This window comes from Chenopodium album, chromosome 23 (assembly GCF_948465745.1).
Source record: "Chenopodium album chromosome 23, dcCheAlbu1.1, whole genome shotgun sequence".
NCBI lineage: Eukaryota > Viridiplantae > Streptophyta > Magnoliopsida > Caryophyllales > Amaranthaceae > Chenopodium > Chenopodium album.
Window position 1 is genome coordinate 4,126,581 of NC_137856.1, and position 19,471 is coordinate 4,146,051.

The 19,471-nt window shown below is 36.0% G+C and overlaps 2 protein-coding genes and 1 pseudogene across 2 annotated transcripts; 1 reads left to right on the top strand and 2 right to left on the bottom strand.

The window, feature by feature from the left end:
- Positions 1-1,701: 1,701 nt before the first annotated feature.
- Positions 1,702-3,380, top strand: LOC145606872 (UPF0481 protein At3g47200-like). Its single transcript, XM_081662715.1, has 2 exons — positions 1,702-2,398; positions 2,599-3,380. Exons 1-2 carry the CDS (start codon positions 1,780-1,782, stop codon positions 3,378-3,380), a joined length of 1,401 nt encoding a protein of 466 aa, XP_081518841.1. The 5' UTR covers positions 1,702-1,779.
- A 723-nt stretch (positions 3,381-4,103) lies between these two features.
- On the bottom strand, positions 4,104-7,567 carry LOC145606873 (eukaryotic translation initiation factor 3 subunit C-like; annotated as a pseudogene).
- Positions 7,568-9,234: 1,667 nt separating this feature from the next.
- LOC145608154 (phosphatidylinositol N-acetylglucosaminyltransferase subunit GPI1-like) lies at positions 9,235-18,307 on the bottom strand. The gene is made up of 9 exons (XM_081663765.1): positions 17,878-18,307; positions 13,926-14,315; positions 13,698-13,835; positions 13,507-13,607; positions 13,195-13,416; positions 12,070-12,567; positions 10,866-11,290; positions 10,101-10,194; positions 9,235-9,958 (listed from the first exon to the last, which is right to left on the bottom strand). The coding sequence occupies exons 1-9, from the start codon at positions 18,061-18,063 to the stop codon at positions 9,847-9,849; spliced, it is 2,166 nt and encodes a 721-aa protein (XP_081519891.1). The 5' UTR covers positions 18,064-18,307; the 3' UTR covers positions 9,235-9,846.
- Between the last annotated feature and the right edge of the window lie 1,164 nt (positions 18,308-19,471).

Consider the following 19,471-nt stretch of genomic DNA (forward strand, 5'->3'; position numbering starts at 1 on the left):
TCCTTTGTTATTACCCTCTTTCACATTTCTCTTAATTCTCTTCCAAACTTTTTTAATCCATCGGTTGTCACTAGCTTCAACTTCTTGATCATCCTCCCAAACACCAAATTGTGGCAGTGCTTCTGATTTTGCTGGTGTAGAAGAATCCGGAGTTGAAGGAAACTGATGAAGATGCATGTCTCCGTTCAACTATAATTCATAATTGGACACTATCAAGATATATACTAGTATTTTTTTTTTTCTAGCCCCATGAGTTATGCATGGTTGGAAATTAAAATGAAGAATGACAGTATTATTAGCAAGTTTCTTGCTTTGAATCTAACACAGTACAAAAAATTGGCATAATGGTCAAACTGTACTTTCTAATAACCTTATCCTAACTAGCCTTAGAGCATACTTGGATTAAGGGAAATGTATTATTAGGGTAATAAAAGTCAAACTATGCAAAATGAAAGTGAATACAAAAGAGGAGATAGTAATGATATGTATGGATAAGATAAAGATTTATTACCATTTGGTTAGGGTGAACCTTTGAGAATGCAGGAGAGTCATTATTTGGGACTTGAATTATGTTTGACTGGCATAATAGAAGGGAGAAAAAGAAATTAATCAAGCAGTACATAATGAAATACGGAGTAATTTTTAATGTGAAATTAAAGGCAAAGGGGACCGATGAGATTTGTGTGACACAAAAATGAGGTTACAAAATTAAACCTGTATGACGTTGGATTTGGAATGATTAATTGTTAATCTTGTAGCTCCCCCATAATCCCTATCTAGAGCTTGACCTCTTTCACCAATCAAATCCTCGTCGAGTACAGGAAACCTTGCATGATTCAATTTCTGAGAACTGTGACCATCGGATACCACTTTCTTGACCCCTTCGGGTTCATCTTTTTTTCCCTGTTTCTTGAATTTACGCTGACAACCACATTGATAAGGTTCTGATGTAATTAGTAAATAATTGACAATTGAAGAAATTAGCTAGAAAATAACCATTTGAAAAATTAAGAAATATATAATAAGATAATGGTAACAATTTGGAATGTGGAAAAATACTACTTCATTTCAAGTTATAAAAATCCACCCAAAGCAACGACATTAGTTATATTGATTCAATGAGTGTTCTTATCAATATTCATGGCAAAACTAAGCAATCTAATATTAACTCACTTTTATCAATTTAACTTTCATGGTTGGGAATTAAAATCAGAACAACAGTTAGTTACCTTCCATTCTTCGGTGACCGATGAATGAGGCATTATTTCAACTTCTTTCAGATGACAGTTACAAACTTTACAGGTTCCTTTTGCAGGGCTGCAAGTTTAACTCAGTTCACCTTTATAAACGACACATGTTTCTCAGAACATTTAGTCTTAGTCTGGAGGAAAGAGATCTGAAATTTCTTGGCGTAATTTTTTTTTTTTTTCAAAGCCACCAATTTTGAGCTTACTACACATTAATATAGAATTACGTTTACCTGGTCTTGAACATTGATTTTAAATTTTTAATCAAGCGCAATTACCTGGAAGCAGTGAAGAAAATTCATTAAATTATGTGACTAATGTAGTTTAATCACAAGTTGGTACATGATTCACAATAAATTCCCATGTACTATTTTTTTGTTTTTTGACACAAATTTCCATGTTCTAAAGGCCATATTCATTACTTGAAAAAATCCTTCCTGTAATATTTTTCAGACATTATTTGCATATGTTGGTTGATCTTCACTAAAGATTGACCAGAAGCAACCACCAGAAGGTCTGAAAGAAGAGAAAAATGGATTCTCAACAGAAACAACAGTGGGTTATATCCATACAGGGAAAACTTAATGAAGCACAGCAATTTATTACAAGAAAATCATGGGAGAAGTGTTGCATATATCGTATGCCTCGTCGCATAAGAGATGCCCAGAAGAGCAAAAAAATCTATGAGCCCCAGACCATATCCATAGGGCCATACCACATCGGTAATGAGCTAGTTCTGGATATGGATCTCTACAAGTGGGTTGCTCTGTACCAAGTCCTACAACGGACCGGTCAAGACCTAAGCCTTTACCTTGATACGGTCAGACAAGTTGAAGATCAAGCGCGAGCTTGTTATCAACAAGAAATCAATCATCTAAGCAGCGACAAGTTTGTACAGATGATGGTCCTTGATGGTTGTTTCATCCTCGAGCTCTTGAGATATTATCCGGCTAGAGACACAACAGGCGGCAACCCTGTCTTTGCTAATAAGAGAATTGTTGAAGACATTGTGTTAGACATGGTTATGTTAGAGAACCAAGTTCCACTTTTTATAATTGACAAGCTACTAAAGCTAATGAACGGAAATCAGCACCAAAATGATCAGGCTTTGGATTTAGTACTCAACTTCTTCAATCCTATATGGCTGACAGGTAATTTTGGAATTTCGCTTTTAATATGTTTAGCACATAGAGAAAGCCACATATAGCAATATTATCATATTATAACTGAGATACATCTCAGAATATTTCGCTTTTATTTTCTATATATACTAAGACAGGTATAAGAATGTCTGTAAACGAGCTCAAAGAACTGAACCATTCACTTTTTTACTTCCTATTAACTATGACAGGTATAAGAATGTCTGTAAACGAGCTAAATGAACTAAACAGTTCACTGAGGCAGCAAGAGTGCCTTCATGTCCTTGATGTTTTTAGGCGAAGTCTACTCCATGTAAAATCTGATCAACAGGGTACCATTAATAAACATAGATTTCGATATATGGTATGTGATAAGCTTGTCCCAATGTGTTTGAAGCCGTGGCTAAATAAAGCCCCGGATAGTATTTCAAGCCGTGAACAAGTCTTACATAGGGTGACTGAGCTGAGAAAGGGAGGAGTAAAATTCAGGAAACGGAACACCAGCTGCTTTTTAGACATCAGGTTCAAAAACGGGGTTCTTGAAATCCCTCCCATTTGGATACAAGATAGCACAATGACCATTCTCCTGAATTTAGCAGCCTTTGAACACTGTCATATGAATATAAGTGATGCTGTGATTGCATCATATGTGGTCTTCATGGAATGCTTGATAAAATCCCCTGAAGATGTAGGCCACCTTCATCGTCGTGGAATCATTCTTGGAGATGATGCTCAAGCTGTTGACATCTTCAAGAGCGTATGTAAAGAAATGCTTGTGAACGTACATGATGGTTACTATGCAAATCTATCTAAAGAAGTGAACGCGTACTACAACCAGAGAAGAAATAGATGGCGAGCAAGCTTGCTTCAAAGGTATTTTCACAATCCTTGGTCTGTCATCTCACTGGTTGCTGCTATCATTCTATTGTTTCTTACTGCAATACAGAGCTTCTATGCTGTTTTTTCATACCACAGGCCAAATTCTTCCAAATAGAAAAGATATATCCTATGAATTTGTGATTGAGCATGTATACAACTTTTTATTATCTTTGTAATGCCATTTTGGAAATGTTATTAACATAGATTTCTAAAGCATGCAGTAAAATTTAAAGAGAGTTTAAACTGATAAATCTGAATGACAGCAAAATACAGAACAGAATGTCAGACTTTTGAGTGGCCTGATTCACTCCCAAGAGCTAAAACTAAGCCAGGGCATTCAATACTCTGGACGCCTCTCTTTACCTATTCTCCCTTATATCATTTGCTGATTCATTCTCGTTTAGATTTCCTTTACATACCAACAATCTTCCTCAAGATATTAGAATATAAATCGAATGCACTACCCATAAATCTTCTCCCCTTTGCCAATTCCTAACATAAAATTGAAATAGACTTCCTGATCACTCAATCTAATTGTAATGGCCAAAGTTAGTAGGAGTCATAAATCTAGGCAGAAGATCAAACGAAGGGATTGAAGTCAGCCTAGTTATTTAATTGCTTTCAAAATAGCTATCAGTACAAAAATCATTGTAAACACCCAAAAACAAGAGATAATTCGTACTTTCTTTGTGAAAAAGTAATTACGTGTTTCAAAACTAAAACAAAGAGTGCACAAGATGCAGATGTATTCAGTGAGGAAGTTTCAATATGAACCAAACAAAAAAAAACCCCAAGGAAAGGATCTTATTAGTATTTGTAATCTGAAAGCATCATAAAATCAACAAACCCTGTGGTTAAGCATAACCATCTGAGCTGAAGATGAATCTGTTTGAAATCCCGGCATGGAAGAAGAGCTTGCTCCGCTTGTATTAAACTGTCCAGTAGTTGATGTCTTTCCACCATATACCAAACGGCCAACTGACCTCCTTTTGGAATATGCATTATCTAGCAACCTACTTTCCCTGCCTGCAGCAGCAATCTCAGTATAATCTGATCCTTCTTTTCTCCTGAAAGACAAACCATCCGAAGTACCACCACCCAACTTGACCTCCACAGCTCGCTCATTATTGGTGAGATAATAAGACATCTCCTCAACCAAACGGAGAGCTATATCCTGCAGACTAGTGTGCTCAACCTGGTGGAAGATGATGTACCGTTGGCTGGTCCCATGAAGCGTGCAGCTCATCAGAAATCATCATCTTGCTCACAGTGCAGTGTATCTGAACCTCTGAGAGTTCAAACATCTTAGAAAGCCAATCAAGGCTAAGAGAACTGCAGTAAGAAGCACAGTAACTGCATAGATAAGTCTTTAAGGCAGCTTGCTTCATCTCAAATTTCAGCATTATGAAAACAGCCTCTTTGTTTCCCAGGAGCTTCCAGATGGCCAGTGATGTTATGACATCAAAGGCTTTTTTAAAATCACCCTGATTGAGAGCTCTAGTAGCAGCCACAACATGATCTCGCACACTTTCAGGTGGACCACATAATGTTTGTCTCTCGCTAGCTTCAAGCAATATACGGAAAGTCTTGCTTATGACCCTGTGCTGAGACTTAAAGATGTTCACAGCCATATTGGGAACCTCCATCAGCATGGCACAGGTCAGATGAACTGCTTCCAAGAGTTCCAGGTTGATGTGCATGTGATATGGCATCTGTTGTCTCCTTTCTTTCATTTCCTGATACAAATTTATTAAAAAATAACCAAAATAAGATTCATAAACAACTAAAGATATACTCCGTACTAGTAATATGCATTAATATTACGAGTAAAGCATAAATAAATCTCAAAGATGCACAATCCTAACTACAGCACATATATCATCAGCCAAATGCAGAGTAAACTTGACAGTTCTGCACACTATATTGGCAATTTGGCAGTATGATGATATCCACAAGCTTCTCTATAATTTTTAACTCTTATGCAAACAATGCTTCCATTACATATAAGAAGAGCACAAAGTGCAATAAAGGGAATCATCTAAGAGCAAAGTCCTAATCTACTACTCGTACAATAAATTAATAATTCAGGTTGACATACAAAACCTCAACACACCTCAATCAGTAATAGAAGAACTAAATAGTACTACTTTATGGATTTTCTTCCTCCCATATATTTCAAATTAAAGCACTTGAAATTCATTCAAAAAAATCATAACATCTGTGCACATAAAAATTATGGAAAACAGGTTCATACCTGCTCTGGAGTCTTCTCATAATACCGGCTTTGAGAGAACACTTGTGCAAGAAGCTCTCTCACTCTTCCAGTTGAATATAATTCAGAAAGGCAACTATGTCCTTCAGCAATAAAACCATTTCTAAAAGCACTGAGACCAAGCTGAGCCATAGCTCTATTGAACATTATCTGGGTTGAAATATCCATATATTGAATTGTGTCTTGTAAGTGACCCATCAGTAACAAGTCCCGAGCAATCAAAAAATTATCCATAAGGGCATGGTGGTATATATCACACAGCATTGCACGAGCCTTAGTTCGCTCATCTCCAAATTGGTAAATGAGAGCAACTAAGCTATCCATAAAGGCCCTGCTGCAATCCGGAAAACTAGGATTTCTAGGCAAGAGTTCAGGGGTTACTACAAACAAAGGGGTGCCCTTACCCTCATCAGATATCTCACCTTCAGCTTCATCGTTTTGTTCTTCTGATTGTTGAGCGAATTTCCTCATTGCATAATAAACTTCTTGAGGTTTATAATACACAAACTCAACACGTTTAAGGGCAACTTTTGCTGCTGCTTTTACATTTCCGGTTTTCACCAAATACTCTTGCAGATTTTGTGCCAGTGCCAAAAACAAAGGCTCGTCCTTAAGCCTTTCAACATATTCAAACGTATAAGGATCAATACCCTGTAAGATCTTGAAAAACTCGGCATCTAACCTCTCAAAGAAGGCTACTAAGTTACCCCATACACGAATGGTGCCCTTATGGTCTGTACCCTTTTGTGTCTCATTCTCTTTTGGTTCTATTGTATCATCTACCAAAATATTTGGATATTGTGTGAGAATATCAAGTATAACAAACATATTCTGCACACATTTCTTCCACACAGTTATCGGCATGTGTCCAATAAGACTAGTATTGACATCAAATTGTGCTGATACAACACTGAAAAGGATCTCCAGCTTCTGAGCAGGCGTCTTTGCAACCCTACTTAAAAAGGTTAGCCTCTCAACTAGCTCCATTCTCCCAGTTCCCTTCCTACCACGCACACCAATAATTTCTTCCACTTTCTTGTTCACTGTATCCCATGTTATCTCGCTTGGGTTTTTCATGAATTCCTCACCGTCATCAGAGCTGTCCGTTACCTCATCAGGTTCCTCCTCTTCATCTGCTTCATCTTCGGCCTCAGGATTCACCCTGAATTTGTTAATCAGATCTTCATATTTCTTATTGTTCTTCTTTAGGCTCTGCTTCATTCTATTCAATGCTTTCGCATTGCTGCTGCTCATCTTCTTGATTGCTTCCTTGTTCGACAAAGTCTCACTCAGAAAATCCTCCAACAACACAAGGGCATTTACATAGATTTTGGGAGTCCTACCAGCCTCCACAACACGCATGAATTTCTCAAGCTGTTTATTTATCATATTGAATCTCTCTTGCAAACTCACCCAGTCATTGATTTTCATGGCATTCGTTATCTGCTCAACAGTAGCAGACATCACCTGGAAACGCTTATTCTTAGCAGGAATGACAACTCGCTTTTCGTCATCTGACTCATCATTGGAGCAAGGACAAGGACAAGGATCATATATAACATCATCAAAACCATTATTTATCTCATCCTCAAAGTCACTATCAATATCAAAATCACTATCACTGTCACTACCGCGCTACAGAACAGAAAAAAGGAAAGAAGATAAGTATACTAAACATATTAATTATACTACCTCCGGTCATATTACTCGCAACAAAGGGGTATTATTTGTAAGACATAAAATATTCCTTATTGCAAATAATTCGAACCGGAGGTAGTAGCTCAAATGAGAAGGTAGGATTAGCATTTGTCGTAGAAAACAAACCTGCCAAAAATGTGAAGGCATTTTTTCTCTTCTTTTTATGATTTGTTCAACACGTTCTGTTTTTCTCAATCTACAAAGCAAGAGTAAAATAAATCATAAGTTATGCAGTAAATTCAAAAACACAAGCAGAAATATCACCCAAAAAATGTAACAAAGTAAACATTAACTAACTATTACCTTGAAAAATAAACCAAGAAAGATGACATAAAATTCTATGACATGTTATAGAGACAAACATTTTCTCAAACGTGTGACAAAATTCGAATCTTGAAAATCAAGATATATAACGAACCAGAGCACTCAACATGTCAACGATACAACCTCCATTTAGGGGGTATTAAGTCATATCTCTCGAATCTTGACTTAACAATTTATAAATTAACCTGTCTATTAAAACTAAGCCATAATAATAATTCTCATCGGCCGAATCTTGAATCATATTGCATAACTCGTACAATTAAACCAGCACTAAACATATTGTATAGTATTTTATCAATCAATAGAAAATTCCCACAACATTAACGATCAACAATAATCAATCATCCCTTTATATTATTCATGGATCGCAAGAACCCTATAAATAAATTACTCATACATAATTAAATCCAAACAAATCAAAGCAATTAAAGATAACATAAACAATCATAGGATATAGAAAACAATAGTATATTGTATTATTGTGCTTGGTGTGCAAGTAAGCTAGCTTTATCCTGATTCTAGTAGAAGATGTTGACTAAATATTACGGAGTATTAATTAATGAGAAACGCGAGTGATTCTTCTACATGGTATCACGAGCCAAAGAACAATACTAGATCAAGAAAACGAACCAAAACTTGAAAACACAAATTTCAAAAAAAAGCCATTATTGTTCAAACTTAAATTAATTAGCAGACGTAACAAAAAAAAATAATTCATTATAGTATGATTATAATGTAGTGTATCAAGAGACCTGAATCACTTGATGAAGGTTGAACATAATTAAAGCGAATTACATTACTCCCTCCGTCCTTAAATTACATTCTTATTTCTTGCATTTATTCCTCACATAATAGAGAGAAGTAGGAATGTAATTTAGGGACGGATGGAGTACATTATACTCTTACGGAGTATTAAACATAAACGGAAACTTTTCTTATGCAAGTAAATTTCTTTCAAAACCCTATTTCCCAATAAAAAAAATCCTTTCAACATGAAATAAATTCAGTAATAATGGACATTAAATAATCTTTCAATGCATAAAATCAAAAAACAACAATTAAACGGTATAGTACTAAAATGCAAATTAATCAATGTCAAATACATACAATCAAAACCTATTTTCATCTTATCATGACACAAATAATCAAAATCATTCAAATTGTCAAAAATAAAGACAAAATAGAAGTATAAAGGGATAGAAGATACCTGATGAAAAGTTAAAAATTAAGGTTTGATTGCAATTTGTGGGTATTTATATGAAACCCCTGAAAGGAGTCTGAGGGTCTGCACCAAGTACAAATTACACCTAAAATAAGGTTTAATAAGGTCTAATAAGTTCAGATCAGTGAAAATCAGGTGAATAGAACACACCCTGACTCTTCGTAGGATTATGAAGATTATTCGGGAAAGTGGAGATATTACAATTGTGATGTGGGTCCCAAGATTTTATTTATTTTTTTAAAGTCAAAAACGATGCCGTTTTATTAAGGAAGTGTTTCGACTTGGATTGGACTCCAAGTTTTTACAGATATTCTGAGTATTATCATTAAATAAAATAATTTAATCCTAGGTCAAAACGACATGGTTTAAGCTTAAAACGCAAAGAGCTACCTAGTTTAATACGAAGTACATGAAAATAAAAAACACACAACAAAGCTTTCCAAATACTTGCGACGCAAGGCTGAAAATATATACTTGTAATTTCGTATATAGGAATACATTTAATAATAATAATAGTACTCGTATAATACAAATATACAATATACTGTATATAGGAATATTTAAAAAAAAAAAAAAAAAAAAAAAAAAAAAAAAAAAAAAAAAAACAAACAAACAAACAAACAAACATTTTTCTAACCAAATCATTGATGATAAAAAAAAAAAATATTGACTTCTCATAGTTAACTTTTTCTTCAACTTGATTAACAAACTATGAGTATCCTTGAATCACTTGCCTTGATCACTTAGGCTAAGGTTTGGAACCATTGGAGTCTCTACAGTTGAGATTGAATGTGTTCCTACAGAATAGTGAATACCAATAAACTAGCTAATCTCAGAAATCTCGCTTTCATTGCTTACGACAAAACTGCAAGTTACAAAATCTCTTTGGGAACGTGTTTAACAAATCTTCTACCAATATACTACAAAACAATAGCACCAATGTCATCGGTAGAGAAAGAATTCCGTTGAGAAGATTGCTGGTCAGAGACAACTTTAGCTTTGATCAGCGTTGGCCCATTACATGATCCCAACTTTACTATTGTTACTGAATTGAGACAAGGACATTCATAGCATGCGGGCAAGAACTGCATCGTAGCAAATGTACCAATAGTCTCTGTAAGATATAGACATCCAAGGAACATCTGGAGTAACTTCCATGCACAGCTTTGTTGAAATGCTGTAAATATCATATTTAATGTAAGATGACAACCCGACCACCAAAGAAAAAAAAAAAACCACCATAACGAGAGGCAAATTGGAGTAAAAGGGCAAAGGAGAGAGGAATAAAGATTCACTTTAAGATTGATGAGATCACAAACCTTTTGCCCGTGAGGATCCCAGAAATTGCAGAGCGAAGAGTTTGTCCATGAACTCCAGAGCAGATGTTCTTGTAGTGAGGGAAGACCACTTGCCCTAAAAAATTGTATGTGATTTAGTAGGAAGACCTATACGCCTATCATCCTATAGATAACAAAATTCTAAAAAGTATACCATCAAAGCTAAGAGCCAGACTCGAAATTATAGCAGACATTGGCCTGACAATCAAGTGAAACTACATAACTAACAGCATACCGAAATATTATCACAGGTAATATACCCATACTTCCTATGCAATTTTTCTTTTCCATCCCTCTTATTTTACTCTTATATCCACAACTTGAAGAAGCCATTCCTTTTATAATAAATACTAAGATGCCGTTAGCAGGCGGCTTGCAGAAGGGCAAGGCAAGTCCTAAGAGCTGATTATTGCAGCAATAGTTGGGACTCAGATTAGCTAGTAGATCGGTAGAATCGTAGAAATAACTAACTACCTACAGCCATAAAACTCAGGCAACACAACCCCACCTTCTGAGGGTTGCCCGTGAAATCACAAGCAAAATTTTGATAAAATAACCATTGGTATATGATCTATATTACCAACTAGTCCAATTATTTTCTAATCCAGTACGTAGTAACAGGTAAACAACTATTAAGGTATGAGCATTGAAACATAAACGAAAAAAGATAATAAGAACTGACCACATGAAGCTATCCTCATAATTCTCATAAAACTTGAAAGTACATATAATAGAGCAAGGCCTCACCAAAAGTAAATATATTGCTGCGGAGAAGTGAAAGTAGAGGTACAGACTTCCTAAAATTTGTATTCTTTTCTTGAGGCATACCCTTGCATGATGGAGCGATAAGAAACCCATCCTCCGAGGAGGTATCTGCAGCGTCCTGACAGTGAATAATTTCAAACCAAATTCCTGAAGGAAATCTTTTTGACCTTATCAACCAGAGAAGGATTTTACTATAAGGTGTATCATGAATAATAGAAATGATGATCTCTATTACTGACAGGGAGAAAATAATCGTCAAATTCATGGTGGCAAAAAATATATAGAAGACAGATGTAGTCGGCAGCAGTAGCAAGAGCGGAGTGAACAGTAGGGATCCAACAACATGTTGCTCCACACTGTATTCATAGCTATCTAACCTCTGACGAAGAGGATTCCACTTACGGCCCCTGCCAGACAAAACCACCTCATAAGCAACTAGAACCACCACATTACAACAATTAGTTCTACCCAAAAAAATCACCAGCAAATATACTCGTATTGTTCAAATTTAAGGAATAATATTTATGCCCAACAGAAAACAGTTAGGATGCACTAACTATGAAAAACTTTACTAGCTACATCTATCAATGAAAACACCATAAATACAAACAAGTATCCTCTGGTTATATACCCCAATAAACCACAATTAAAACATATTATGAACCAGCTAAGACACTTGATCAAGCAACAAAATCCTTGTTTCTTTCAAAATTTCAAGCAGCATACCAAATACAAAAATATTGGAAGGAAAATACAAAATTCTTCTTAAATAATATCACATTCACTCTATCTAGATCTTAACGCATCATTTTAGCTTTCCATCTTTCTAAAAGTACAGGATACTTTACGTACAATGTTGGACAACAGTAAAGCTCCTTAATATTTCTACCCCTCAAATGTTAGTTTAGTGGGACTTTTGGTAGCCTCTTCACAAGGCTCATCTTGTAAATGAAGGAATGCACACGTTTGAAATGAATTCAAATTGGGTTATGGCAACTATTGAGTATGTATATGTACGGATGTACCACAGCGTCATAATAATGGAGTGTGTAAAATTACATATAGCAAGACTTTTAAGAGACTACAACCTATTCAACATCAAAAAGCTCCTTGCTATCTGTATTTTCCCACACTGTCATGACAGGACTTTCAAGAACCTAAACAACAAATGTATCAAGTTGTTTACCTAAAAAGACGCCATAAAGCTGCCAACGCCTGAATCTGAAGTGAATACAAGAGAGAGATCAAATAATGGAGTGTGTAAACATGGAATGCAGCTATTGCAATCATATCTGTGATCAATGCCACTGGAATTGTCATGCCAAGAAGAATCCCCGACAAAGCAACAACCTTGATGATAACACCAGAAAATATGTCTGCTGCTGAAAACCAGAGGGTACTCCAGATCTGGATAGCATTAAGGGAAATGATACCCAAAACTCCTGCAAGCTCTGTGTTCAGCTTAAAACCAGCAGGCACTCCCATCAACCATACACATCCTATACGCAAAACATCATCAGTGAAGTGAAAGGCACAAGCTGAAAACCATTTAAGGACAGCTTCAGCATGTAATAACAAAGTAAATCCAACCAAGTTCCCCAAGAAGACATCAATGGCTGCAGAAGACCAAAAGGAATGCTTTCGTAATCCAGCTTTCTCCGCATATTCAACACATGCTTGAGACCTTGCATATTAAGGAGCACAAAGATAATCAAAAAAGAATATCAAGATTTCCATAACATATCAATAAATTAAAAGCTCTCACATGACACAGAATAATTGTTGACATATAGGGACTAAAAGGGGCTGCCATCAACACAGACTTAATAGATGGCCATGGGCTGGGCCAGTTCAGGCCAGGTCAGGTCCACAGGTCGAACACATCAAGACCGTTCTGGTCAGGAGAAAATTTTGACCCACACAGACATAACAGGCAAAAAATCTTTGCAAACTCGTTAAAATCATTCATACACGTGAAGCACTATTTCCCATAATAAGTAAGCACATCATGTATTGTCCGATTTATGAAATCGGCAACAGCAATGTCACAGTCATCTTAAATCCCTTTCTATCCTGATGTACCTGAAGAAACTCTAATATTCAAATTCCATCAAAAAGTGAAACCTACAAGATAACTCTTAGAAAATTGATACAAATACAGCAAATATTCAAGCAATTCAGTTTGCCCCATACACTCAATCAGGACAAAAATAAATAAATAAATAAAAATGTATATATATGTTTGCTACATGCAGAAAATCAAATATGACACACAAATCAAAGAAAATTCCAGCATTATGCACATTACTACCTTAGGCCGGTTTCATTAAGGAAAATAGGCCAATACAGAATCTGGTGACATCGAACTTGTGTATTTCTCCATGTGTTACTAAAAATTTTTGCTAACCCATTGAACATCCAGAAATTTGTTGTACAACCTGCAAGCTTCTTGAATGACTGAAGAACTAAATAGAGAAATGTGGAAAAGGTGGCCACAGCAGTTGCCCAGGACCTCCAGAGAAAGTTCAAAAACCTGGAGTACATTCAGATGATCAACAAAATAATAGAAAATAAGGGATAGAGATGATAGAATAACAACACAGAAAGTACCAGATAAGTTTACATGTATAGCACTAATTTCCGGGAAGAACCTTCGAGTCCTAAATTGTTGCAAAAGTACATATTTGCAGCAGCAGAGCAATTAATAGCCAGGATAACTGTGTTCTGCATTTTGGTTAATGCAAAATCAATCTTAACTTGTTATAATTTATAATCAATAGTCATATTCTTATCAATAAGCTTTCAAAAACTTACCAAATCTTGAAGCTGAGGTTTACAATAGAGTTCATCAACCCAATTAGGTCTTTTAGGCGCACATTTTGTAGGTTTGGAACTACAAAAGTTTAAGGCGAAATGATGACTACCATATTTCGGAGTTTCATAAATCATAACCTGACAACTTCAAAAGCAGACAATAAATGGCACTGACGATTGGCATCCATCTTATGAAGTAAGCAAAAGAAGAAAGAGAGACTTACATACGTGGAGTTCAGCCTGAGGTGATAGTTTGCCATTCAAATGCAGATGATTCAATGCTGGAATCCAGCAAATCTCACTGGAAGGATAACTGTGAGCATCATGCACAAACTGGATCCAAGTTGAGTGGCTACGAGAAGCATGTTTGTATTGCTTTAATAAACTGTCATAAGCAGTACATCCACAGCTTGAATTCCTAAAATTTGCAGTAGAAGTGTGTTGCCCATTGAGCAAACAGGCTTTAGCAGATGGCAAGTTGTGATCACTGCTGACCATATTAAAATTGTGCAGATCATATATATTCTCATTTGGCAGCACACAGCGACCCAGAACGGTCAAACTAGACTTCTCCTGTAATGTTACCGGCATTCCTCCATTTGCATGATGAATTGTCTCCTGATATTTTCAGCCAAAAATTATAATTGCTTAAGAGAGCATACTTGAAATGTATACAGCAACATCATAATTATTATAAAATCCTTTAAGATTTATAAGAATGGAGAGCTATGAGCTGAAGAAATACTAACACACCATAGGAAAGGGAATGACCTCATAAGTTGTACGATTCTACCCACCCGCTATGGTTGTAGACATGAAAATAAGTTAATAACAATCATAACACTATGTTAAAGGGATGTGTATACTGCAAACAATATAGCCACCGGCCCACCGTAGTAATCTGCACCCAACGTCCCAACCCTTCCCAGCTTCGAAAAATGAAACAAGAGCAGGAGAAGCTAAAGATCCAAAATGCAAACATATAAGCTCAATAGATAAACACTAGCTTATCCAAAGTGATAATCGACAATATTTGTCACTAGTCCACTAGATACAAGTCATACGACCTTCAACCACCATGTTGCCCTTGATGTTTTGATGATAACACAAGTCAAACTTATGGTTGGACTCCTGTCTTAATAAGTTGTGTAGTTTGAAGTGTCAAAGATGCAGAGCTATTCGAGACAAAGGAACTAGAGCTTAAAGAAGCAGAAGACTAGTTGCAGTGTTCCTTTGAAGGAACGGAAACTTCGGAGTAGAAGCAAGAGAATGAAGACTCAGAGCGAGGCTTCTTAAGAGAATATACAAAGTCTAAAGTATTTTATATTTTAGTAAGTGAAAGTAATTTGAAGTTGGATGCTTAGTAGAATGCTCATAAAATTTGGTTTAAGATAGAATTTAAAGAATGCTAAATTATAGGGAAGTCTGTTTTGAAAAATATCTTTTTCTGATTTGTTACACAATTAAATATCTTTGTAATTTCGGAAAAAATATCTTTCAAAAAGATTATGTAACTGATTTCCTAAACTTGCGCTACTGGTGATTAAACGAGGAAACTGCTTCTAAGTGGCTCAACGTGCCCTGAGTTTTAGGACATGGTTGAAGCACTGGAAGTGGTGGAGAATAGTGGCGTTGATGTGCAGTAGTGGCGTGGAGGAAGTTATGGCGTTTTAATCAAGCTAAGATTCTCTGTAAATACTTAAGCTGTTTTCTAGAAAAACTCACCCTTGCACAATCTTATTTTTCTACCTTCTTAGCTTTCATAAGAGTTAAGAGTCGCATTCTACTTGATTACTTTCTTATTTTCTTTCATTAGAGTATTTCTTTCAAGAACAATTGGAAATTGGGAGTTTGAGTGAACTCTAGAGAAGTCGGTAGAGAGAGAAAGAGAAGAGCAGTATGTTGAGGGACTTGCTATTGGGAACTCGAAGTTCGTTGAGGAACTTTGAGATAGAGTCTTTAGCTTGTAATAGGTTGATTGCCCTATTCTAATAAAGATTCTTTCCTAAAATCCCAAGTGGTCGTGGTTTTTCTTCTTGTTAGGGCCAAGAAGTTTTCCACGCTACAATCTCTTTGTGTGACTTTGAGTTCCTTTAGCTTAGTTTTTATAGTTTCACAATGGCTAATTTCTCCCATACTACAATTCACCCCCTCCCCCCCACCCCCCCCACCCCCCTTGTTGTATTATTCTAGAGTAACACACCAATACTGTATCAATCATGGCAATTGTGTTAGATCATATCCAAATATCCAGCTCTTACTTTTACGATCCCCTTAGCACTTGGAATTACCATCCTATGCATATAAAAGTTTACCATCCAAGTATCTTGAACAATTACTATAAACAAGCCCGCAATCAAAACTAGGGGCCAAGATTTTAATATAAAAGTTAATACTCCTTCAGTCCCAATTGGCATAAAGTTTAAGGATAGTAGTTAACGTAAGATAGAGTGTTGTGTCAGGGTGAATAGATCAATTAGTGGGATTGAGAGAAATTAAGAAAAGTGATTATAAGAAAGTGTGAAGAAGATTCTGTGATACCCAAAAACAGAAAGTATGAAGATTTGTGACACTAAAGAACATTAAAGTATGAAGAATTTGGGATTGAAGAAATAACTTTACTTAAAAAGCATTATTCCTCAAGACTCTTCAAGCAGATGATATCTCGTGGAGTTGGAATCCACATTATAACATACTACAAATTAGTCAAAAAAGAATCAGTTATTCAGCAATCCACTGATGAAATATCATGTTAATTCTAACATCAATCGTTCTACAGACTAATCTCGCACAGTAATATTCCCAAGACACTTCAAGTATATGATTACTTGACAAATCCACAATTCACTGATAAATTCAACTGTAATCGTTCTACTTCTAATTCTCACACAGTGTACCGGCGGTGATAGAAGAGCAAAAACTTAAGCATACAACCCTTGTTCTGTAAACTTAGGTAAGACAATCAAAGGGGATGCAATGAAGCGGAATGCGGAAGCACCCAAAACTTCAGGTAGGGATTAGAACTTGAACATGTTATACAGGTAGCCTTGTGCTCCCTCTTCTATCCATCCTTTTTTCAATTTTTTTTTTTTTTTTGTTTTTTTTTTTTGCCCCTCAAATAAGTCACATTTCTCTAAACACTGATTTCGGCAAATAAGTCATTGAACCAAAGCATTTTACCTCCTCCCTCCCCCCCCCCCCAAATTGAGTATGCTCTCCCCCATAAGTGTGTTCCTTTTTGTTCCATAAACTTCTACATTATTCCATTTTTGGCAATGATTTTCCACAACTTTACCCTTCCCTACCCCCACAAAACTGTGCACTAGTTGATCTACTAATCATTAATTGGCTCATTTCAAGCTTTTGCCAGTTGCCGGGACTTCTTTGTTAGTCTCTTCTTTCCTTAACTCTTGTGCAAATAGTAAGTGTAAAGAACATAAAGAAAGGAGGTAGTTCTACATTTGGATCAAACGATTAGCAGAAATCACAAGGTTCACCCATAATTCGACTCTCCAAAGCATTTCGTCAAAACTAAGCTCACCAACTCAGATTAACTTAATACCTAAACCCCCACCGCAAACTACTCTAATGTCCTAATATCAACCTGAATGTATATTTCATTGGATCAAACAATGCGCAAGGCTGCTAGCACACAACCATCACTATGAGTTAGTATTATTAGGAATCATAATCAATAAGTTCAAAATTATTAATCATAACAAATTGAACTTCAAAGTTTGATAACACGCAAGATTACGAACTTTATAATTCAACAATGCACATATTATTAGCAACCCAGAAGTTCAAAATTCGATAACACACACGATTACTAGCTACCTAAAACTTCACTACACGCGAGATTATTAGCTAACCTCAACTTGAATTTTGCTAACGCACAAGATTATTAACTATAAACTATAATGAACTTCAAAATGCAACAACGCACAAGCTTATATGAGCTATTATGAACTCCAATACTCGGCAACACGAGATAATTAGCTACAATGAACTTCAAAATTCAACAACGCACGAATTTATTAGCTAAATTATAGTCCAAAATCCGATTACGAACAAAACAATGAGCTACCATGAACTTCATTAATCGATTACACATTCACACCAATACATGAATGTTATATAATAAAAGTTCAAAAATCAAAGGAATTGCAGTACTACAAACCTGAATAGCGGAATCAGAGTAATGAAGAGAGAGAAATTCATCAGGAAAAGCGAAAGCTACAACAACATCAAGGCAAGATGAAGAACAAGAGATGAACCAACCAAATAACAACAAACTTTTTGATGATTTTGGGAATTCAGAAGATGAAATCTCTTTCGGCCACCAAACCCTACATTTTATGCTCATTTTATTTATTTTTTTCTCGATTTACTTCGATTCCACCATTAACGAATCTCTCCCCAAAATTAGGGATTTAGCGATGAATTTGATGTTCGATTTGGGTTTAGGGTTTGCTGAGTGTTGGATTGTTTACTGGGTTAGATGAGCTGACCGAGTTGACTCGGTGGATGGGTTAAAACGGGTTGGGTTCGGTGGTGCAGTTGTACTAGATTCATTGCTTAGCTTAAGGAGTTGGTGCAAAAGTATGGCGTTTGCGGTTTGCACGATTACTAGTGGAAGCTAGAATGTTAGATACCCGGATTGCATCTTAACCTTCACAGTTTTTTGTCTACTTTAGTATTTACGGGCTTAGACTCTTTAAAAGAGAGTGAAAAGTGAAGAGTTTTCACCCTCAACGATTATATTTCAATGGATTGAACCCTAAACTTCAAAGTTGGAAGAATCAATAAAATTATACAGAGTACATAGTAAAATAGGGTATGAAGTTTTTTTTTTTTTTTTTTTTTTTGGTAAAAATAAAGGTCCAACAAGCACCTCATTAGATAACTTAGTTACGCATTAACGTATATCATCACTTGGAAGTAGAGGGGAAAGGTAGGGAATCCTCTACTAGGGGTGTGCATTTTAAGTCTTGGTTTCCGGTATCCAAGCCGCTAGGGTTTCGAGGGTGGTGGGGGGCTGAGCGGCAGATTTCGGGATCAAGGGAGATCGGGGTTAGGGTTTTTCGGGGCTAGGGGTGGTTTTTTCGGGGGAGGAGAGGTCGAGGCTGTGCGGCGAGGGGTGGTGGTGGTGCGGCAAAGGGGGGGAGTTATGGAGGAGCTGCGGCGAGTGGGTGGAGTGGCTGGGTGGTGGCTAAAAATGGTTGAAAGTGAAGGCGAGTGGTGGTGGTGTGGTGGTTGAACTGGCGGCCTTCCATTCATTCCATTCCTTTGTTATTCAAAACAAACAACACCTCAAAATTGGGGGATTTTCATTCTATTCCTTGTCTTTCCCTTTGTTCATTACATTCCGATTCCCTTGTGCGAACCAAACTGCCCCTAATATTGAACTTAATAGGTAGTTGATGGTTGCTAAAAGGTAATCCGTACTATATATATTTTTGTTTCCTTATTTCTTTTTTTTTAAAAAAAAGAAATTGCATGTTCATTGTTACACAAAGTATATCTCAATCAATTGTCACAATCAAGGTATTCAATTTATGCGTAAACTTCAATAAGAAAAAAGGGAAATTTTTAAAAAACAATTCATACATAAAGATTAAGCTATAGGGAAGTCAACTAATCAATGTTATGAACCTATGAACTCCTTTTGTAATTATCTTTCTATTTTTCCAGTTCTAAAAGCTATAGAAAAATACTTCGAATTAGTCAAATAGATTAGACATCCTATCAAAACATTGAAAATATCAAGACAA